At 38.9% G+C, this 21,852-nt stretch overlaps 1 protein-coding gene across 1 annotated transcript; it reads left to right on the plus strand.

The window, feature by feature from the left end:
* Positions 1-13,000: 13,000 nt before the first annotated feature.
* LOC143847060 (protein NRT1/ PTR FAMILY 2.13-like) lies at positions 13,001-20,471 on the plus strand. The gene is made up of 5 exons (XM_077355728.1): positions 13,001-13,293; positions 14,055-14,272; positions 17,628-18,190; positions 18,957-19,297; positions 19,686-20,471. Exons 1-5 carry the CDS (start codon positions 13,116-13,118, stop codon positions 20,228-20,230), a joined length of 1,845 nt encoding a protein of 614 aa, XP_077211843.1. The 5' UTR covers positions 13,001-13,115; the 3' UTR covers positions 20,231-20,471.
* The last annotated feature ends 1,381 nt before the right edge of the window (positions 20,472-21,852 follow it).

Here is a 21,852-nt window from a genome sequence, read left to right on the forward strand (position 1 = left end):
TTTCTTATTCTCTAACTTGGCCCATGTAAGGCCACAGATTCTGCTCATTTGCGCTATATATTTTCTTATACTAGCCTGTTTATGAAATTATTCAAAAGAATTGAAATAGGCTATTGGAGATGGCGCGACCATGTTTTGATAATTGCACTAACTCATCTGCTCTTTTTACTCAAACAGTATCAAAGGTTATTACAGTTCCCAAAAAACTCTCTGAAGCGAATTAAAACAGAAAAGACAAGCTGAGTTTGTGCAGTTATTAATGCATGGTAGTGCCAATATCATTGGCCTTGAAATACTTTTGAAAATCCTGAATTTTTTTATTCCTCATTTAAAGTTTAATTAAAAATCTCAAATAATTTAAAAATTCTCACATTTTTTGTATTAAATGGTAATATTGCAAATATAACCCGAACTTTGGAAATTAAAAACAAAATTTACAAACAATCCATCAATTTTTTATATTACTAATTGTAAATCTCGTGAAAAATTCAAAATTAATGAAAATGGAGCTTTTCCTAATCGAGCAAAGAAATGAAATTAGCCAAACTTCCATATTTTTTGTTGTGTTTTATTTTGAAAAACTGGTAGATATATACATTTTGTTAGAAAACAAGAGATGTTTTTTCGGGAAGTGATATTTACGCCCCTTTTGATCTCTAGGGACACCCAGCGCTAGTGTAAGTGGCAATCAAATCCTATGGATTCTTCTGACGTCAAGTACATTAGCCTCCTTTTAGTCATTGATACACTGACGCCGGATGTCCCTAGTGATCAAAAGGGGTGTAAATATCACTTCCCTTTTTTCCCCCCAAATTTTCCCAAACTCTTCCTGCATTTTCCATACATTTCCCTCACCGAATTATTCCGGGGCCCAAACTTTTGTAGCTATGCAGAGGAAGGATGTTGACGACAAGCCCCCAAATGGCCCAGCCCACGCACAGGAGGCCCATTTCAGGCACACAAATACCAGCCCACGTTGGACTTGAACATGGTTTAGGCCCATTAAGTTTTATAAAACAAGCTTTCCTCCTTTCTTTCCCTTCAAGCTCTCTTCGTAAGGAAAAAAACGACCTATTGGGGCTGTTGTTCTTAGAAATAACTATATTGGCTTTATTTTGCCCTTGGATAGCCATCCTCCATTCATGATGAGAACACCCACAATGAGTAAGGTATACTGTACAAGCAGGGTAGACAATCCCGGGGTTTTTTCTTCAAGATAAAATTATCCAGAGTAGGCAATCTTAAGAACAACTTATCCATGATTTACATTCTCATGGGGACTGCTCTCCCTGGTCATAGCAAGCCGGGGTTTATTCTTAGATAGGGATGCCATTCCCTATTCAAATCGAGAATAGCCCCGATGGGTAGGGTGTACTATACTAGCAGGATAGTCAATCGACTCAATCCCACAGGTTTAATAAACTTATCCTGGCAGGGTAGCCAATCCCGAGAACAACTTATCCAAAGATTTCTATCCCTATGCTTCTGTTCACTTCTTTTCCATGGTGCTGTTTTCCCTGGAAAACAGCCTTTTTTTTCCCTGACAAGACTTTGACAAGAGAGAATTGCTGTGTTCACTTTTTTTCTAGGGAAAAATATTATCAGATGTAGAATTTCTTATTTAAAAGCTGAAAATGACCTGGAAATTGACTTTTTCCCTGTTACTCAAGCTTTTGTTTCCGATTAAATATATCAGAAAGAGGCTTTCCAAGGAAAATGAAACCTTTTCCTTGACAGTTTTCCTGGATTCCTTTTCCTTCTGCCACGTCACCTGAAAAGGAAAGGAAAACGAAATCCTTTCCTTTCCTTTCCGGGGAAAAGAAGTGAACAGAGCCATAGAGAATAGCCCCTACTCATTGGGGTTGTTTTCCATGGGGATAGCAAGGGGGGCTTACTTTATTCTTGGATATGCTAGATATCCTCCATTCACATTGAGAACTACTCCAGTGGGTACGGCATACCATACAAGCATGGTAGCCAATCCTAGGCATTGATTGCCCTTTGCTAGAGATATTCAACTATTTACCTCATTGATTGTGATTATCCCTTTTTTTTAAATGGTTCCTTAATTGCGAGCCTTGGCGCAACGGTAAGGTTGCTCCATTGTGATCTGGTGGTCACGGGTTTGAGTTACGGAAACAGCCTCCCTACAAAGTAGGCGTAAGGTTGCGTACATCTAGCCCTCACTAGACCCCGCGGAGCATCTGTTGCACGAGAGAGCAGCCACATAGGCTCATATTTTGTCTTATTCATTCAATTCATGTGATGTGGCTGTTCTCTCATGCAATAGACGCTCTGCGAAATGCTTTATGCGATGGAGCTAGGAAAACCCATTATCTAGTTCATTGACTAGTGTTTGTATGCGTAAATTAGTAATGAAAAAGGAAGATTACTAACCGTGTTGTCCCGTTTGGAAAAGGAAGAAGAAAGATTCTTGTTGTGACACCTAATCAAGATGACAAAGAAAGGGCCACCAATCCCTACGAATGTCAAAAATCAATTTGAAATTGACCAAATCATCGGTCAATTTCACCCCCTTACCTAGGGGGAGAAGGTCACCTGCAGTATTTCAACTTTCAAGAGAAGTGAAAAAGAGAAGATTGATAAAATGGGGATTTCTACTGATCTTGGATCAACATAAAATCAAACCCTGGATAACTACGGGAAGATATTATTCTAATCCAATCTAGTTGCCTAATATATCTAGGTTACCCCATCAAACCGAGATCTTAGCCCAATCCAATGGTGAGATATGACATAATTCAACAAAAATGACCTAGAAACCAAACAATCAGTCACAGCAGCAGAAGGTTCTATGGTTCATTAATCCCATTCTGACCCAGAAATCAAAGATAAAAAAATCTCCTTGCGAACACAGCCAATAGTTTCTTATTCTAAACCCTAGTCTGAAGTTTAAGTGGGATCAAATTTGAAGAGCCCAGATTGTTTTGGACATGGAAAAACTCCAAAAACAACTAAGAATAAGATGCCTATATTGTCTCTATTTAATAAAACGACAACGCCAACCAGTCCAACTCTCTTTTTGAAAAATCAAACAATACTTCTTGGAATATAAAGTTTGGCATTTTTCGTCGGCACACTTTTCAAAATCTAGAGACCCATGTTTTGTTTTTTCTTTCATAATTGTAATAACCTTTTGACAGCTCTTTAAATACTAAAAGACAAAGCTAGGATGGTGCAATTAACAAAAGATGGTTGTGCTGGTATTATTTCCCGATAAGAATGGCATTGTTCATATTTAATTGCACTTTGACAGAAATATTTATCCTTTACGTGTTTGAAATGATCAGTGCGTTCAAATGTTAGGAATACAGAGAAGAAGAAAAAAGTAGTGACAAAAGTGAGGAAAAGAGTAGAAAAAACTATATAAAGGGCTCACCAACCAACAAGGTAAATCTCATCATTTTTTATTTTTCATTACTACTCATCTATTTTGACCTAGGAAAAAGGGAAATGATATTCCCACCTACTGGTTGTATTTTTCTGTGAAAATGACTTTATTTTACAAGAAAAATACAAACAAAAGGAGGTGGATGGGCGCCCTGCCAGTGGGTGCGTCGAACCCCATCAATCGCCCCCTCCATTTGGAAGTGACGTGGGAACTACGAGATCTTGGGATTTTCTCCATCCTTGAGGCTACACCGGGGCTACCGAGATCTTCCCCGTAGGATTTTCTTGGTCCACGAGGGTGCACTAGGGTTACAACGATGCGGCTGTGATACAACTTCTTGGGCTCCGGTAGAACCCACCTTTAAAAGCTAGATCTCTGTTTGGTTGCCGGGTTTTTTTTGTTCCTGGGAGTTATGTGGGAGAGTTAGTTAAATTTTGGTCCCATCCCATGTTTGGTTGCCTTTTAGCACTAGGTTTATTTTAATCCCACTCTTGTAATGATTACTTGTGGGGTGAATTTTTTAATCCCACTTTTGTAATGATTGCCTTTTCATCCCATCCCAAGATAACCCCAGGAACAAAAATAAACTCAGGAACCAAAAATAAGCTTGAGAAGAATTTTTTTCTACCCAACAGTTCAAGCAACCAAACAAAGGTTTTTTTTTTTCCCACCATAATCCGGTCAACCAAACATGGGATTTTTATTTTACCAGTATACTTCTAGGACTTTTTTTTCCCACCTATCTCCCAGGGCATTTTTTTCTCCCACATAACTCCCAGGAACAAAAAAAACCCGGCAACCAAACAGAGGGGGTGGGAGTCCAAATCCTTATAAGCTCTTACACATTTATTCACATTCTCGATGTGGGATCTTTGCGCTCGGGTGGAATCCTTAACAAGGGAGCCCCTGTTGGACTATCTCACCAAAGTGCATTTATAAATGCGATTTGGTGAGTGGGTGCACCCTTCTAGCTCGTTTCTTTGGAAATATCTTCCCTCTATAAACAAATAAACAAATGGTGGTGGAGATTATAAATTACTCCCCGTTACTAGATCTTTAGCCAGTGGGCTTAGCTTGCCACATGTAGAAAATGATGAAGGTATCTAATAATATTAATGAATTAGGACCAAAAAGATGAACGACAAAGATTGATGAAGTGGGCCCATCTTTGGTTTATCTGAACTAACAATTTGATCAGCCTTGATTTCAATTACAGGCAAGACCTACTTTGCCCTGCTGGGCGCATCTCATTATATCACAATGAGGTCATGCCTTTGTCGGAACATTTCTTGAGAGTGGAAACCATTCATACTGTACTTATATAATGGATACATTCAACAAAATTATGAGCAGTAGAATCGAAAAGTGGTTTGTCACTTGCTCAGTGATACAAATCATTTATTTCTTGGGCTTTTTTCAATCATTGAACAAGTGACCCCCACTTACACATTTTCCTGCTCGTAATTTTCCTCTGGCTCCATTTCTTTTTACGTTAAATGAGCATGAAACAAATTTTACGCCCATTTTCTACTTTAAAGTGGGCATGAAAAAAAAAAAATTTACCCATTTTTTCTGCTTGAAAATGGGCGTAAAATTTATTTTACACCTATTTCACCTCGAAAGAATGAACGCTTTAAAGGCCGAAAATATAAAGTGAACATAAACTCTTCGGTGCCACCCGGGATTGCTTGGCCGACTGGCTCGTCTACATGCAGATCGGCAGCTTTCCACAAGCGGATCAAGCACTACAAGCACTACAGAAAATATGAATTCACCTCCATTTGTCTTGAACACCAGGATAGCCCTTTAGGGACGGTGTATTTACCGACGTTTTGGTTAGATGTCGGTGAAAAATACTCCGGCGTTTTTTTGACATGCACACCGATGTTCTGGAATGCCGGTGAAGGTCGTCAACTTTCTTGTAGTGAAGGGGATCCTCAAGCAGAACAGTCATGGTTCTGAGAAACAAACTCAGAATACGTGACAAAGATGGACGTGCTACAATTAGGGTAAGCCGGGCTACTTTACTAGAGATTGCTGTGCACCAGGGCCTTTAGGAAAAAGACATGTGCGTCCATATCGCATAAGAGCCCCACTTTATGGTACTAGTAAGAATCTCGAGGACAAATGCTACATGGGTTGAAATTTGGGAGACTAGACACCAAATGGAGAGTCCATTTCACTATCCGAGTGGGAGGCGCCACTAGATTTGTACAATCTTTTAACAAGGAGAGAGAGGAGGAAGCATATGGGTGCTGTTAGAACAAGTGCACCGTTTCCCACATGAGTGGATGGTATGGCAAATAACGCTAGAGCAAGTGGGTATTAGGCACATGACTAGCTATATGCCTAAAATCTTGGCAACGACATTGTCCATTAGTCAGTGCTTCACACCATTCTCTTTGGGCAGATTTGAAATATGAAGTTTGTCAATCTTTGCATACGTCTTGAAAATAGGACGTGTGGCATTCTAATTCTCTTTGCATACGTCTTGTAGTTGGATAAAATATCAAGGGCGGCACCAATATGTTGTCCTCGTAACCCCATTGAGCACTTGAATATATGTGCAAACACCACTCTCTCTGATCTCCCTTTCACTTTTTCTCATGTCTCCTAGTCTCTCTCATTCCTCTCTCTCTCTCTCTCTCTCTCTCTCTCTCAATGAAAAAGAAGTCAGACCATGCAAAATGATGTGGTTGACGAGTTCACTAGGAAGGTGGTGGAGAAGGGTGAGGTTCATATCTTATCGTACTTGCCAAACAAGTTTGCAGTGATACATATGCGTTGCAATGTTGGGCTCGTAGCTTTATCCAGATCTAAATTACCTTGCGTAATACATAGGGGAAATACTCTAGTGGAGAAGACCATGGAAGAATTCAGTACGAAGGGTAAATTAATCTCATCATCATTGATTCATGTGGGGCCTGTTTGCAGTATAGGAATTCTATTATGAGAAGCCCGGAAGAGCCCTGATCCATGTCCATCGAAGTGAGATCGGTGTGATCCAGGCTGTTCATTTGGTGTGCCCCATTATAGAGATATCATGGCTTAAAAATTGTACTAATTAGTCTATGATTTCTAATTGGGGAAGTGATATACTCTCCCCCTTTTTTTACTTGGGGATAGCTAGTGTATTTATGACTACTCTTTTAGCTAGAAGAGGCTGCCCCAAGTAAATAAAAGGGCAAATAAATCATTTCCCTTCTAATTGTCTGTGTGAAACTACTAACAAAAGCTTAAGCTGTCCGAGAAGGTGTTATTTAAACTTTTATACTTTAACACCCCCCTCATGTGTGGCTCCTCTTTTTGAGAGTTGGCCTACACATGACACATGTGGCCCCCTCTTTTGGGTTGGTCATTACGTGTGGATTTTTAATATCTAGAATTTTTGAACCCAGCCTTGCTCTGATACCAAGTGAAACAACCAATTACCTCAAAAGCTTAATCTGTTAGAGAAGGTGTTATTTAATCTTTTACACTTTAACAGTCTGGAACACTATATTGCAAATGAGTGGCTCTACAAAAAAAGAGGAAAAATCCATATATATATATTCAAATTATCCAATCAACTCCAAAGTAGGATTCGTTATGAGGTTGGAAAATGTAAGTCACCAATCTAGGCCAATGGTCAGTCTCTACTTTGAATTCCTCATTTCCATCATGAATAGTATTTATGATTTCTCATCTTAATGCAATTTGAATATAAAATCAAATCTAACACTACTCTAGCTTGCTCTGACTACTAGAAGAGAAAAAATGAGCAACCAACAAAAATAAATAATGCAACAAACAAAAGATGCAAGGTTGGCCTAGATTGGTTGCTCAAAATATGGATAAAAGGTTCAATCCATGAATCGAGACCCAATATCATCGATCGAAAAGAAAGATCATCAATCAAGATTATAGTTAACTGTAGGCTAACTTCAAATATTTGCTAGATGGGGAATGAGCCTCTAGCTCAATGGTCAAGGCTTTGTTCTTCAACCTGGAGGTCAGAGGTTAAATCAGCGATATTGCTTTACATCTAACATGTGTGATTCAATTCACCTAATAAAATTTGATAGTCGAGGTAATGAAATTGAAGGACGAGTGATGTAATGTTGAAACCACTTAGATTTTTTTCCCAACGAAAACAGATAAAGTCTTAGGCCATGTTTAGCAGCCATGAAATTTTTTCATTTATCAAGTCTTGGAAGAGGGGAAGGAGGGTGGGAAAGGGCGAGAATTGAAAGGACATGAGCGAGAAGAGGGTGAGAAATGGCTAAAAAAACAAGGAAAAGAAAAACTCTACTCAAAAGAGAGTTTTTGTTTTTCCCTATTTTCAGCCACTAGGCACCGTATCCTCCACTCATACCGTCTCAATTCTCTCCCTACCCCTGTTTCAACACTTGGTAAACTAATATTCCATGAGAAAAATTTCATGGTTGCCAAACGTAGCCTAAATATTTTCCCAAATAATACAATAAAACAAGTAGAGAAGGGTTTTGGCCTTCCATTACCATGGATACCAATCGGATCGTAATAAGGAGAAATTATACGGTTTACCATGAACTCAAGTGTAGGTGGTACGCTATAAGTACCGCCCTCGATATTTGATCCCAACTCATGCAGATCTCCCTCCAACAACGCATTATCTCCGTCGCGGAGTACAATTTGAAACACAGGAGAATTCTAGCCCAAGAAATTATTTGCGAAATAATCCTCCCGACCAACGAGGCACTTTTAGTATGTTTTTGAATGTGCAAGTATTACGTTCCTTCTATAGTACCCAGACTGTGGCTAATAGAATGAGCTCCAATAAGATCAAGCCTTTCCTAGGCCAGGGCAAAAAAACCAATAATCAAGATCGACTATATATGCTGGGAAGATCCATGAGATTCCGAATTTTTCAATAATTTTAGCCCAAACAAATTTAGAGTACTTACAATGGATGACAAGTGGTCCACAGTTTCACCCACCTCCACACATAGGGCACAGTTGGTCTTAGACCTGGCAAACGGGTAACCCGCGCGGGTACGGGTACGACCCGTGCGGGTACAGACCCAGCGGGTACGGGTAAAAAATACCCGCGATTCTGCGGGTAGCCATTTCATGTACCCAGACCCCACCTGGGTGGGTACGGGTAAACCCGCGGGTAACCCGACAAATTTTGGAATACTGGACAATCTGAAAATTGCCCCATTTACAGAATAAGATCACATGTCCTTGACAGATAATTATACTCAAAGATCTCCTTAGCACACCCAACGTCAAAACCAAAACAAGAAAAACAAACCAACAACAAATTAAGCACACGGACACAAGGCACATCGTTTTTCTTTTTATCTCAGAAACCCTTTCTTTAATTTATAAACTCTACAACAGAGAATATTTCTATAAAACCCACAAAGTAGGCAGTGCGATTTATCAGCTCCATTATAAAAAAAACAAGAGATTAGAAAATAATCTCTTAAAACCCTAACATTTCATCAAACAAGAGATTAGAAAATAATCATAGCCCCTAAGGCCCTAACCCTATTAAGAGAGAGAGAGAGAGAGAGAGAGAGAGAGAGAGAGAGAGTAAATTACTGAAAACTAGGGTTCCCTAAAATCTTAAAGCTAAATACTGTAAAAAACTAGGGTTTTCCACAATCTATTGTATGGAGAGAGAGAGAGAGAGAGGAAGAGAGGGAGAGTTCGAAATACCCTTTCCACAATCTTTCGTTGCTGCAAAAACGAGGGTTTGTGAGATGCAAAAACCCTACACACTGAGGGAGAATATAAAAGTCTGATGCTTTTCATTTTTTTGGGAGAATATATATCGTGGGCATTTTGGTCTCTAAAAGCCCTTTGGCTTAAAGTTAAAACCTCTAAAAATCTGATGTTTTTCATTTTTTGTTTTTTGACTTTTTTGATGCTACAAGCACCCGCAGATTTACCCGGCCCGGCCCAATTTTGACGGGCCGGGTGGACCCGCGGGTCCACTTCAAACGGGTCACTAGTTAGAGACCCACACCCGCAAATTTGCGGGCGGGCCGGGTGGTTCAAAATTTCAAGGTCCGAAACTGAAATTTTAAGCCTTGCCTGCGAGAGGGGAGGGGAGGGGAGGGGAGGGGGGGGGGGGGGGGGTGGTCCATGAAATTAGGCAAATGTAGAACGACTTCACTGAGGAGAAACTAGATGAGTTGAGGATCCAAACTTTTTTTTGTCTCTCCTAGCCCTGCCTATATAAAGGTTATCCAATAGATTCATCATGGCAACGACCCTATCAATCTCCCAATAAAAAAAGTTTCTCCTAAAATCAAAACTTTGTAAAGCAATGTTGAACAAGAAGTTCTTTTCTTGATGCCACTCTAAAAAGATTAAGGAACAATTCCTATAGGGGTCTTTCATAGCCGACCCTTGACTTGAAATCAAACTCCGAAGGTAGAGGAAAACACCAAAGAAGGCCAGTTTATTGTCTGAACTTCCATAGGCGACGAGTTTTCAACTTTACACCGTGACACGCTTAAATTAAGACCATTTTTTGCCCTTTCTTGTTCTGCAAGTCGTACACATCACAATCAACTTTTTTCCTGCCGATTGCGTCTCTTTTTCTACCTGCATTAAATAAACCTTGACATCTGCAAAATAGAAATCATTTCATGTGAAATATACTTGAAACATCGATTTTAACGTCGAAGCTAATGTCGACGTTTTTAATTTGGAAAAACCTATTTAAAATCAGGAATAATCTTTGTCGTACAGGTGAAAGTCGACGGCTACAAGGTAAGGTGCGACTGGAATGCAGATGGGTGCGATCGAAAAATACTTGGGTGCGAGTGCATTAAAGAAATCCAATTAATATTTTGTGATCTTGAGGCCCACGTCTCCAAAGTTGGGAAAGGAAAGTTTTAATCTACGCCGTTGAACGATAGGGTTTGTTTCAAATTAACTGTGGTTTGATATAGTTTCGAAATGTTCATTTCTCAACGCCGCCGTAGCCACTAGCTTCTCCCTCCATCTTCGTGAGAAACCTCTTTTTTCTGTCTCTCTCCCTTGCTGTTCTTTCGTCTTCTGCATGTTCTTCCTTGCTTTTCCTTTGTCTTCCGCATCTTCAACCACCGCCCGGTTTACAATCCTCGTACAATTGTTAACTTCAACGGACGAGATCAATTAATGCTAACCATTACAGTTACAAGGTCTAATTACCTTCGCACAAATCTACTTACCTTTGGCACGAAAGTAATTATCTTTTTCAATATTCTGGAATAATAAATTGTTTACAATAAAAAAAAGGGTGAAAATGGCCTATTTTCATTATTCCCACAATTACCAACTCCTGATTACGGCGTACACTAATTCATTTAAGGGGAGTTTAATACACTAATTTCTTTAACGGGGACGTGAATACCATAAATTCTTCATCTACTACAACTGGGTAAAGCGTATAATGTGTGGGTTTGGGAGTGTCTCGATCATAGAACTGCATTTATGGTCGACACGATAAGTATTAAATGCAAGCCGAAAGAAACCTTCTAAAATCATAAAATATTAGAAATGGGTTGCTGAAAGAAAACATGATTGACTTGTACCCTGAACCTGCACGGAGGGGCAAAATGGTCTTAATTTAGTGTGACACATGTACTTTGAGCGTGTCAGGGCGTAAAGTTGAAAACTCGCCGCCCCGTTCAGACAATAAACCGGCCTTCTTTGGTGTTTTCCTCCGAAGGTAGGATGTAAGGAATTCTTCGATTTGAATCCGATTCAATCAAAATCTTATCCAATCTTAACTGAGACATGGGTGGATCGGTTTAGATTGTTGAAAGCCCTAGATAGTTTAGATGTGATGGATGGTGGACCCCAGCAGCCATTGCCAAAGACTATTTCATGAAAAATAATGTCTTACCCCAATTAAGTCTAATCACTATTATCTATACAACATAAACTAGAAAATTATGGTTTCAACGAGCAACCCCAAAATATTTTAATACTAATGAAAATCTAATAAATTGAAGGAAGTTAATTGTCACGGACATAGGCTTCTAGGCTATCTAAAACCTTTAATTATAAATTTTTCAATACATTACATACTCGACATAACAAAAAAGAGGTTATTAAAACCTTATAAATGCAAGTTTGTCTATAGATAATAAATACTTTATATGACAAATAATTAAATTAAGACAATCTATATATTATTATAAGTAGTTTTTTTTGCATGGTTATTATTATAATTACTTTACGTACCGTAATGTGATTTAAATGAGGCGGTTCTAGATGCCTTTGACGATTTGATTTTGGGAAACCTGGGACCCTCGAGCATAGGAGGAATTCTTAGAGATGAGAATGATCACTTTACTAAATGAGAGCTATCATCCTATATAGATCGGAGGGTTATCATCCTATGAGGTGGCCCGGAGGGTGATCATCCTATGAAAATAATTTTCGGGGTACAACCTATTTACATTGTGGCCCAACAAATGAACGGTTTGGATGATCCTATGAAGTGGGCTGCAAAGTATACTTTTCGAAAAATACTGGACTATAGTCCAAGTGAGAAATGCCTTCCGCGATGGTCCCTAGCAAATCCCACACACACAGGAGTGTTTATGCTCGGTCGAGCAGAGACCTTTTCTGCTCTATAAATGCAGTGGGGACCACATTGTTTGGGTGATACAAACCATTTATTTGATGGGCTCTGCCATAGATAGGGTGTGCCCAAAAAATCAGCTCCATAGGATCATCCCAACCCTTCATCTGTGGAGGTTAAAATGGACGGGTATAAACCTTCACAAATCTGTCCATTTTTAACCTCCATATCTACGAGTTACCATGATCCTATGGACTTGATTTTCGGGGCACCCTATCTATGTCACGGCCTATCAAATGAATGCTTTGGATCATCGAAACAATTACTCCGCAAGCTTAAGTTTTAGGGCCTGAGGCTAGAAAACTTAGATTTTTTTGTTGGTTCTACAGCCAACGGACCATCTTTCCCCACATGGATTTGTTCCTTTTGACATAAAATGGGCGTAAAACAAAATCTACATGGGCATAAAAAATTTTTAGGCCCATTTGACATTGATAGAACGGTGCCAATTTTTGACCGTCAGCGTTTGTCAGATCCGGTGACGGCTTTAATGGTGATTGCATTTGTCCGAAAATTTAACCCTAGATGTAGGGACCGCATTCTATAATTCATTTCCGACAAAATCTCTTTACATCTTGGTACTCGACTTGTGTGAAACATGTATAGTTCAGTGGTTTAGTGGAGACCACCAAATTTGTGGTCCTCTTCTTTTCGTTGGCGAAAATATCCCTTTTGGGCCCCACAAAGTCAGCGACTGGGAGAAGAGGAGCCACAATTTCCAAGAACCCTAGCGTAATTTCGGTGCCCATGATAAATATCAGTTCTGGGTCGCACACGCGACGTTCAATTACGGGTCACGGTCAGTTTCTAGGAGAATTATTTTACTTTGTGGGTGTCCATACTGATAATTCCACCACCCCCCCTCGTTCACTTCTGTTTGGATACTAGGGAGATTCAGTTCTTTTTTACGGGCCATTGGGATTTTGTGTGGAAAGAGAGACCCTGTCTCTGTCTTTCCCAGTCTCTTCTGAGGAGTACAACGTTATGACCGTGACTTGCTAGCGTCACCCACCTCATCATCTTCTCTTACCTTTTCTGCTCTTTTTATAGAGGTGGGGGTTGGGATGGTTTAGAAACAAGAGGGTGAGAGAAATGGAGGAGGTGAATATGGAGAAATCAAGTGTTAAATGTTTCCCCTTCTTCTATCACATGAAATGTTTTTCATTCTCTTCTTCCCCTGCCCGTAAGAGAATGGAGAAAAATATCGTTGATGGAGCTAAACAAGTTGAAAGGAAGCCGGGTGGATGGAAATCCATGCCTTACGTTATAGGTCTCTCTCTCTCTCTCTCTCTCTCTCTCTCTCTCTCTCTCATTTCTAAATAGATAAGAAAAACCCACTAAGGGTATGTCCATTTCAATTCATGAAACTCAAATTTGAGCAAAAGCCTCTCTCTCTCTCTCTCTCATATTTCTAAGTAGGGAAGAAAAACCCTTGAATGCAAAAAGATGGTTGAAGGGAAGCTCGTCCCATCCATGGGGGTTTGTAGGATAGATAGACGAGATCTCGGTCCGAGTGGAGGGTACTTTAATCACATTTCAACATGTGAGGAGATCCGCTAATGGTGTGGCAAATCAGCTTGCTTAGGAGGGTCCATCTAGGGCGGAGTTAGAAGTCTTTGATTACCCCTCCCCCAATATCTTGAAGTATTTTGTTGGTTCTACCTTCTTCTTGTTTGTATTGCACGTAGATCATCTCGATCGCCATAGTTTTCGCCGTGTTTTCTTTCTCTATTTATTTAATTCATTGCCATTCAAATTTCTAAGTAGATATGCAAAACCAACAAAGCATATCTCTCTTTCTATCCCTGAAACACAAAATTGAGCAAAATGCCTCTCTCTCTCTCTCTCTCTCTCTCTCTCTCTCTCTCTCTCTCTCTCTCTCTCTCTCTCTCTCTCTCTCTCTGTCTCTCTCTCTCTCTCTCACACACACACACACACACACACACACACACACATCTTACCTACTTATTACCTGTAAAACATCTACCAAATAGTGTGATTAGTTTGAAATTTGTGAGGTTTTTGGTGCAGGGAACGAGACGTTTGAGAAGCTAGCAACGCTGGGCTTGCTAGCTAATTTCATGGTATATTTGCTCACCCAATACAACCTGAAGCAGGTATCAGCAACAAATGTGGTGAACATCTGGTCAGGAACCACGAATTTCGCACCACTGTTAGGGGCTTTCATATCAGATACTTATTTGGGACGATTTCGAACACTCGTCTTTGCCTCCTTGGCATCTTTTCTGGTACAATAATATCTCTCTCTCTTGATTTCACCCTTACATCTGTCTAACTACCTGCTTAAACTTGGCCTTTTTTTTACTTGTGATCTTTTTCACCTACACCAAAATAACTAATATCTCTAGATGTTTGTGAGAGAGAAATTTTTTTGACACCTTCTCACAAGATCGATTCATCCAATGATGTGATTCACGTTCGATTCTAGAATCATTCGTGTGGTAAACGCCAGCCAATTGAATGATGAAAGGTGTGTATAGAGATAATTATTATTATACTTAATGGAACTGGTTTTTCCACATACTTGTTTTGGTACGCCAGCCAAATATCTCTCATTTATTTTGATTTTTTTCATTGGCAGTAATATGAATATTTTCATAGGTAACCAATGAAAAAATATTTAATAAGAGAGATGGGAGGAAAGGTTCAAATCAAGTAAGTGGCAATATCAATTATTTTTATTTTATACAATTTCAAAAACCCATACCTAATAAATGGGCATGTATCATTGAGCTAGACAGTGATAAAATTTATCACTAGTGAAACTTTTGCTGGGAAATGATAACATGCATGTCACTGTTTGCTTCCACCACCTTCTGTTTGTTTGTTTTTTTTATTTATTGAAGAAGACATTTTTATGAAGGGAAATGATATTTCCACCACCCTAGGTGCCTAAAACCAACCAACACCTGGAAACCTTTAAAAAGCTTCAAAAGTGCTTCCGACATGGAGAGGTGGCAAGTAGTTGGGGGGTGTTAAACCACACCAACTTTCAGGTTGATTTGGGCAGAGGGTGTGGAAAAGATGAAAAGAGTTGTGGAAATTGTGAAACAACCATCACTCCAAAAGCCTAAGGGCGTGTTTGGTAACTATTCTTTTACGGGATTTCCCCCTCTTTTAGCTCTGTTTGGTTGCTGGGTTTTTTTTGTGCCTGGGAGTTTTGTGGGAGAGTAAGTTAAATTTTGGTCCCATCCCATGTTTGGTTGCCTTTTAGCACTAGGTTTATTTTAATCCCACTCTTGTAATGATTACTTGTGGGGTGAATTTTTTAATCCCAATTTTGTAATGATTGCCTTTTCATCCCATCCCAAGATAACCCCAGGAACCAAAATAAACTCATGAACCAAAAATAAGCTTGAGAAGAATTTTTTTCTACCCAACAGTTCAAGCAACCAAACAAAGGTTTTTTTTTCTCCCACCATATCTCCCAAGGTATTTTTTTCTCCCACATAACCAAACATGGGATTTTTATTTTACCAGGATACTTCCAGGACTCTTTTTTTTCCCACCTATCTCCCAGGGTATTTTTTTCTCCCACATAACTCCCGGGAACAAAAAAAACCCGGCAACCAAACAGAGCATTAGGGGTGAGGAAAGCCAAAAAAAATCTCATAAATCTCGTTCTGCCGTGTCACCCGCTGAGGCCCGTTTCTAAAAAACTACCTACTTTTTTTTTTATACTAAAAATAGGATTCTACATGCAAAGCGATTAATAACAATTTCTAAAGATTCTCATCACTCCGTTTCTCGCCCGTTTAATTGGGCGAGAATAAGAAGCCTTGCCGAAAGTGGCCTAAGCTGTTGGAGATGGCCGGCTTTATTTAATCTTTTATACTTTAACAACACTTAACCTCATTATTATTATTGTTATTTCCCAACCGGACTAATATTTCCACCTCTGGTTGCACTAAAGACTAAAATAACGCATAGGGGTGGAAATAACATTCCCCTCATTATTATTATTGTTTATTATTAATAAATATTATTCAGACTTCTTGTTTCTCATGTATGAAGATCTAGAAGCAAGTCAATAAGACAAAGTCGATATGGTCCAAAGCATGGTTTAAAATTTCGACAGAAATCCGAAATTTCGGATACCGGTGGGGACCAAAACCGAAAATTTCCGAAATTCAATTTTTCGCCATTTACCAAATTTCGGTCCGAAATTTCAGTTTAAAGACATTATTTGTTAAAAAAAAAAAGTGTTACAAAATTTCGGCCGAGATTTTGAAATTTGGGTCCCGAATTTGGAACCAAATTACCAAATTTCGGATCGAAATTTCGGCGAAATCGGAAATTTTGGTTTTTGGTGGGGTCCGAAACGGTTACCGAAACCGAAATTTTAAACCATGGTCCAAAGTACATAAAATAATTCTTTATTTGTATTATTACGTGACTAATAGGAACCCGGTAGTCCATATAGGGGCCAGATTTGAATTTCAATGAAAAGACCAAATAACACGTCTCTGGGTTAAATTTTTAGAATTATATGTCAATATTTTAGTCAGAAAGAATGAGATGAATTATGACCGGAGTCCCTCCACCGGTAAGAAGAGAGTCAAGTGGAGGGAAAGGTTGGCTCTCAGAAACAAGGGGAAAACCAATCCAAAACACAGGCTATATTTTTTGGATTGATGCGACTCACCACCTTTTCTAATGATATATTTTTTTTTGGAAAAGATATTTTTAAAAAGGTACAACCATATTTTGATATCTGCACAAACTTGGCTGTCTTTTCTTCTTTAATCGGCTCGTGAGAGCTTTTTGGGAAATATGATAACCTTTTGACATCTCTTTAAATACTAAAAGACAAGATGGGTTAGGAAAATATAAAATCATAGTTGTGCTGATACCATTTCTCTTTAAAAAAAACTTTGACCCTAAGGGTATTTCTGTCATTTCAACTCAGTTTTTTATTTTCAAATATAATTTATGGGTAAGAGTGTAATTGACATCTCTTTAAATACTAAAAGACAAGATCGGTTAGCGAAAATATAAAAATTGTGCCGATATCATTTCGCTTTAAAAATAACTTTGACCCTAAGGGTATTTCAGTCATTTCAACTCAGTTTTTTATTTTCAAATATAATTTATGGGTAAGAGTGTAATTGACATCTCTTTAAATACTAAAAGACAAGATCGGTTAGCGAAAATATAAAAATTGTGCCGATATCATTTCGCTTTAAAAATAACTTTGACCCTAAGGGTATTTCAGTCATTTCAACTCAGTTTTTTATTTTCAAATATAATTTATGGGTTAAAGTGTAATTGTGGCCCACTTGTTCAATGATCCAAATCATATGTCTGTTAGGCCTTGCTAGGAGGGGCCACCCCTCAAAATCCAATCCCATCGAATCAAATCTAACCCTCCAATTTCTGGCTGCGAATACTGACCGCTGGTTCTATATATATTATCTCATCTTATATTTAACCGCCATGTAGAGTTAGAATCGTCTAGTGGCAGTGTGAAATTCATGCTTTAGAGATTTTCTTATCACCATCTAATTAATGATCAAAGAGTTACGATAATTGATTGTTACTGAAACTAACATTTCATTAGGAATGTTTGTGGTTGAATGATAGGGAATGGTAACCCTAACCCTAACAGCACTGATACGAGAGCTAAGACCACCAAGCTGCAATGCAGATCAAGGACCATGCGTGGGTCCCTCGTCCGAGCAGTTGGGAGTTCTATATCTAGCATTAGGGCTTCTCACAATCGGTGCCGGAGGAATCAGGCCATGCAACCTGCCTTTTGGGGTCGATCAGTTCGATGCCACGACGGAAAAAGGGAGGAAAGCAATAGGCAGTTTCTTCAATTGGTACTATTTCACCTTCACCGGGTCCATGATGATTGCACTTACAGTGGTAGTCTATATTCAGGACAGTGTAAGTTGGGCACTTGGTTTGGGAATCCCCACTCTTCTTATGCTTTGCTCCATCATCCTCTTTCTCCTTGGTACAAAGATGTATATTTATGTCCCTCCAGAAGGGAGCATCTTCTCCGGTATCGCTCAGGTATTTGTCGCGGCTTATAAGAAGCGCCACCTTACGCTTCCGCCTGCCGATCAGCAGGCAAGTTTGCTATTTGATCCTTCCCCCAAGAGCTCCACCATTTCAATGCTTCCTCTCACCCACCAATTCAGGTATAAAACATCTATTATCTCTATGCATTTGCATCATTATTTTTGTTATTATTACTAAGTCAAGTCGGTAATTGTGAAACAACAAATGACTTCTAAATCTTAAGCTGTTAGAGGTGTTGGGATGGCCATACACATGGATTTTTAATATTGAGGAGTTGTTGGGTTTTGAACCCATGATCTGATGTGTGAAACCGGGACCTGACTTGAAGCAATAGCACTGATACCTTGTGAAACAACACCAAAAGCTTAACGTGTTAGAGTTGGTATTCTTTAGCCATTTGTACTTCAACAGTAATTACATACAAGAAATGTTGGCGAAGCACCTATAAAGAAATGGTGATGATAAGCATAACTACATATTTATTTGGATAATTAAAAATACCCTAATTCCTTCCGATATGCTGCATTTTAAAATTTTAAAATCCCAAATAACTCAAAACTTCTCACATTTTTTGGATTAAATACATTTTTTTAATTAAGAGCATATTTGATGAATAATTCAAAAGTTCTAGCAATTTTGGAATTAAATACAAAATTCGGAATTAGACCTTATTTTTTGAATGAAACTCATGTTTGAGAAAAAAAATATTAATTTTGAATATATTCTTTGTGAATCTCATTCGAAATCGAAAATAATTGAAAAGCATTGATGTGAAAAGCTAAAGTTGCATCTTAATGTAGAAAAACATTCACTTAAACATTCTTTCATGCATTTTGCTGTGTCTTATTTTATTTTTTAAATTTTTTTATGATCATGTTCTTTCAGTTTCCTAAACAAAGCAGCAATTGTAGTCAACGGCGAAGTAAATCCAGATGGTACTCCTGTGAATCCATGGAGACTTTGCAGCATCCAACACATCGAAGAGCTCAAATGCCTGATAAGAATCGTCCCCATATGCTCTTCAGGCATAATTTGCTTTACTGCCATGGCCCAACAGGGAACTTTCACAGTCTCACAAGCTTTGAAAATGGACCGCCACCTTGGACCCCACTTCCAAATCCCCGCCGGTTCCCTCAGTGTCATCTCAATGCTTGCCCTCACATTTTGGATCCCAATCTACGATCGAATCCTCGTCCCTTTCGCGCGAAAATTCACCAAACAACAAGGTGGTGTGAAACAACCAATTACGTATTATTTAATCATTTTTAGTTCAACACCCCCCTCAGATGTGGCCCCTCTTTTCTGGGTTAGTCGTACATGTGGATTTTTAACACCAAGGAGTTGTTGGGTATTGAAATCAGGACCGGCCATGAGGCAATAGCTCGGGTACCATGTGAAACAACCAATCACAGGTGTTATTTAATCATTTTTACTTCAACACTCCCTGTACGTGTGGCCCCTTTTCTGGGTTGGCCGTTGTTGGGTTTTAAACCCAGAGCTACGTACCATAAGACAGTAATAACGCTATGATATCATGTGAAATGAAACAAACCAATTACTCCAAAAGCGTAAGCTGTTAGAGAATGTCTTATTTAATCATTTATACTTCAACAGGTGGAATCACCCTTCTTCAGAGGATTGGAACTGGCATTGTGGTATCCATTTTATCCATGGTGGTCGCTGGATTAGTAGAAGAAAAGAGGAGACACTCCGCAATTTCCAGTGGTCGGATAGATGGAATTGCACCCATATCAGTTTTATGGCTCGCACCTCAGCTATTCCTCATGGGTGTAGCAGAGGCCTTCAATGGAATTGGTCAGATTGAGTTTTACTACAAACAGTTTCCTGAACATATGAAGAGTATTGCTAGTGCTCTCTTCTTTTGCACCATGGCTTGTGCGAGTTACCTTAGCAGTTTTATTGTGGCCATGGTGAATAAGAACACAGGAAAAGGATCAAAACCCAATTGGTTAGATAACAACCTAAACGTTGGAAAATTGGATTACTTCTATTACGTTATTGCAGTAATGGGAGCCTTCAATTTTGTCTATTTTCTTGTTTGTGCTTATTTCTACCGTTACAAGGGCACCCGAGAAGGAGTTGAAGAAGATGTGAACGTTGTTATTGAACTAAACGTTTCAAAATCTTCAGATAATTAAATGGAATTGGTACAAGAGAGGAATTTGATATTTACACTCCCTCCGCCGGCAAGGACACATGGTCTCTTTCTTTTGGAAAATTTGTAGTATGTAAAATTCAGACACCTATGTGCCAAGGCGATTCCAAAACAGGCACGTGTCATGATCAGGTTATGTTTCTCGTTATATGATCAGAAAAGGCAAGGGTGTTTCCTGTCATAAAATATAGTTATTAATGTACAGTTGAATACGTGTTGCAGTAGGGAAGGCTGTTATGAACATTTCTGACACAGTGGTGTCTTCTTGACAACTCTCCTCTCTCTTTTTTTTTAAAAATAAAATGATCATGCTACTAATGAACTGAAAATGTATAAATATAATGAACGGTGGTGAAATATTTTGTGCATGGATTACAATCATGGTTTTAAATTTCGTCGGAAATCTGAAATTTCGGATTTCGGTCAAGACCGAAACTGAAACGTTCCAAAACCGAAATTGGCGAAACGTAATAATAATTTTGTATTCCTTTCCCAAATTTCAGCCCAAAAAAACGACATTTCGATTGTCTTTACCAAATTTCGGGATTTCGCAGATAGGTCCGAAATTTATGCCAAGCCGAAATTTCAAACCATGATTACAATTAAATGAAGTGCAACAAATACATATCAATCAAACCGGTAATAGAGATTTAAATATGAATAAGCATGCATATAATTAATGAATAAATGTAAGAAAAAGAAAATAAATGAGGTAAGTTGATTGTTGGAGCTATTGCGGGTGGATGGATAAGTTTGGCCGCAGAGCCCGTGTGAAGGCCATGAGGACGGGGGAGCTGTCCACGTCAGCATGAACAGTGAAACAGCCATCCTGCTATATTATAATAGATAATTAGATATATAGATAAGATAGTTTTGTGTTCAAGAGAACAGCAAGGAGAAAAGAACATGGAATTATAATGTTTCTTGTCGATGCCCAACACATGATTTGGACTCTACAATTGTATCTTAGTGAAAGCGTGGTGTATTTTGTGACCTGTATTTTGATTGATACGTTGGTCAGAAGTGAGGGCTTCTTTGGCTGTATTCAAATAAATAGGGGTCCCACCACACTTCAATTATTATGCCCTGTATCGATCGAATGCAATCTTGATAGTGTTGACAGCTTAAACGCAGAGTGCTGTTATCATTTCATAGTTATTATATTATCTTTGCAGGGGCACCCCCAATTGTTGTCTCTATTCGCCACTCACGTGCTTTGAATGTAGGTGTGAAAATAAAATTGGGCCCACATTGTTTGAGTGATTTAAACCATTCATTAGTTGGGCCATGGCGTAGATAGAGTGTGAGCTGAAAATCTTTCTCCATAGGATGACAATAACCCTACGATCCGCATGGAGGTTTCTATATTGTGCCATTTATTTCAAACCTTCACAAATCGGAGAGCTAGGGTCTTCCTACCGACAAGATTTTCTGCACACCCTATCTACATTATGTCATTATGCCCCAACTAATGAATGGTTTGGATCACCCAAACAATATGGACCCCGTTGTATCTTGGGGCGACTCGCACATGCACAGCCGTCCCCATATAAAATTTCTTTATTTAAAGGTACCAATAATTTAGAAGAACAATATTCTTAAAAT

This window comes from Tasmannia lanceolata, unplaced genomic scaffold (assembly GCF_043159265.1).
Source record: "Tasmannia lanceolata isolate RefF3 unplaced genomic scaffold, GAP_Taslan_0.1 ptg000015l, whole genome shotgun sequence".
NCBI classification, from domain to species: domain Eukaryota; kingdom Viridiplantae; phylum Streptophyta; class Magnoliopsida; order Canellales; family Winteraceae; genus Tasmannia; species Tasmannia lanceolata.

Excerpts from the sequence above, each read along its gene's own strand:
- LOC143847060 (XM_077355728.1), top strand. The coding sequence starts at position 13,116 with ATGGAGGAGGTGAATATGGAGAAATCAAGTGTTAAATGTTTCCCCTTC. Across the intron at positions 14,273-17,627 it reads CCTCCTTGGCATCTTTTCTG|GGAATGGTAACCCTAACCCT; the intron begins GTACAATAATAT and ends GTTGAATGATAG. Across the intron at positions 19,298-19,685 it reads AAAATTCACCAAACAACAAG|GTGGAATCACCCTTCTTCAG; the intron begins GTGGTGTGAAAC and ends ATACTTCAACAG.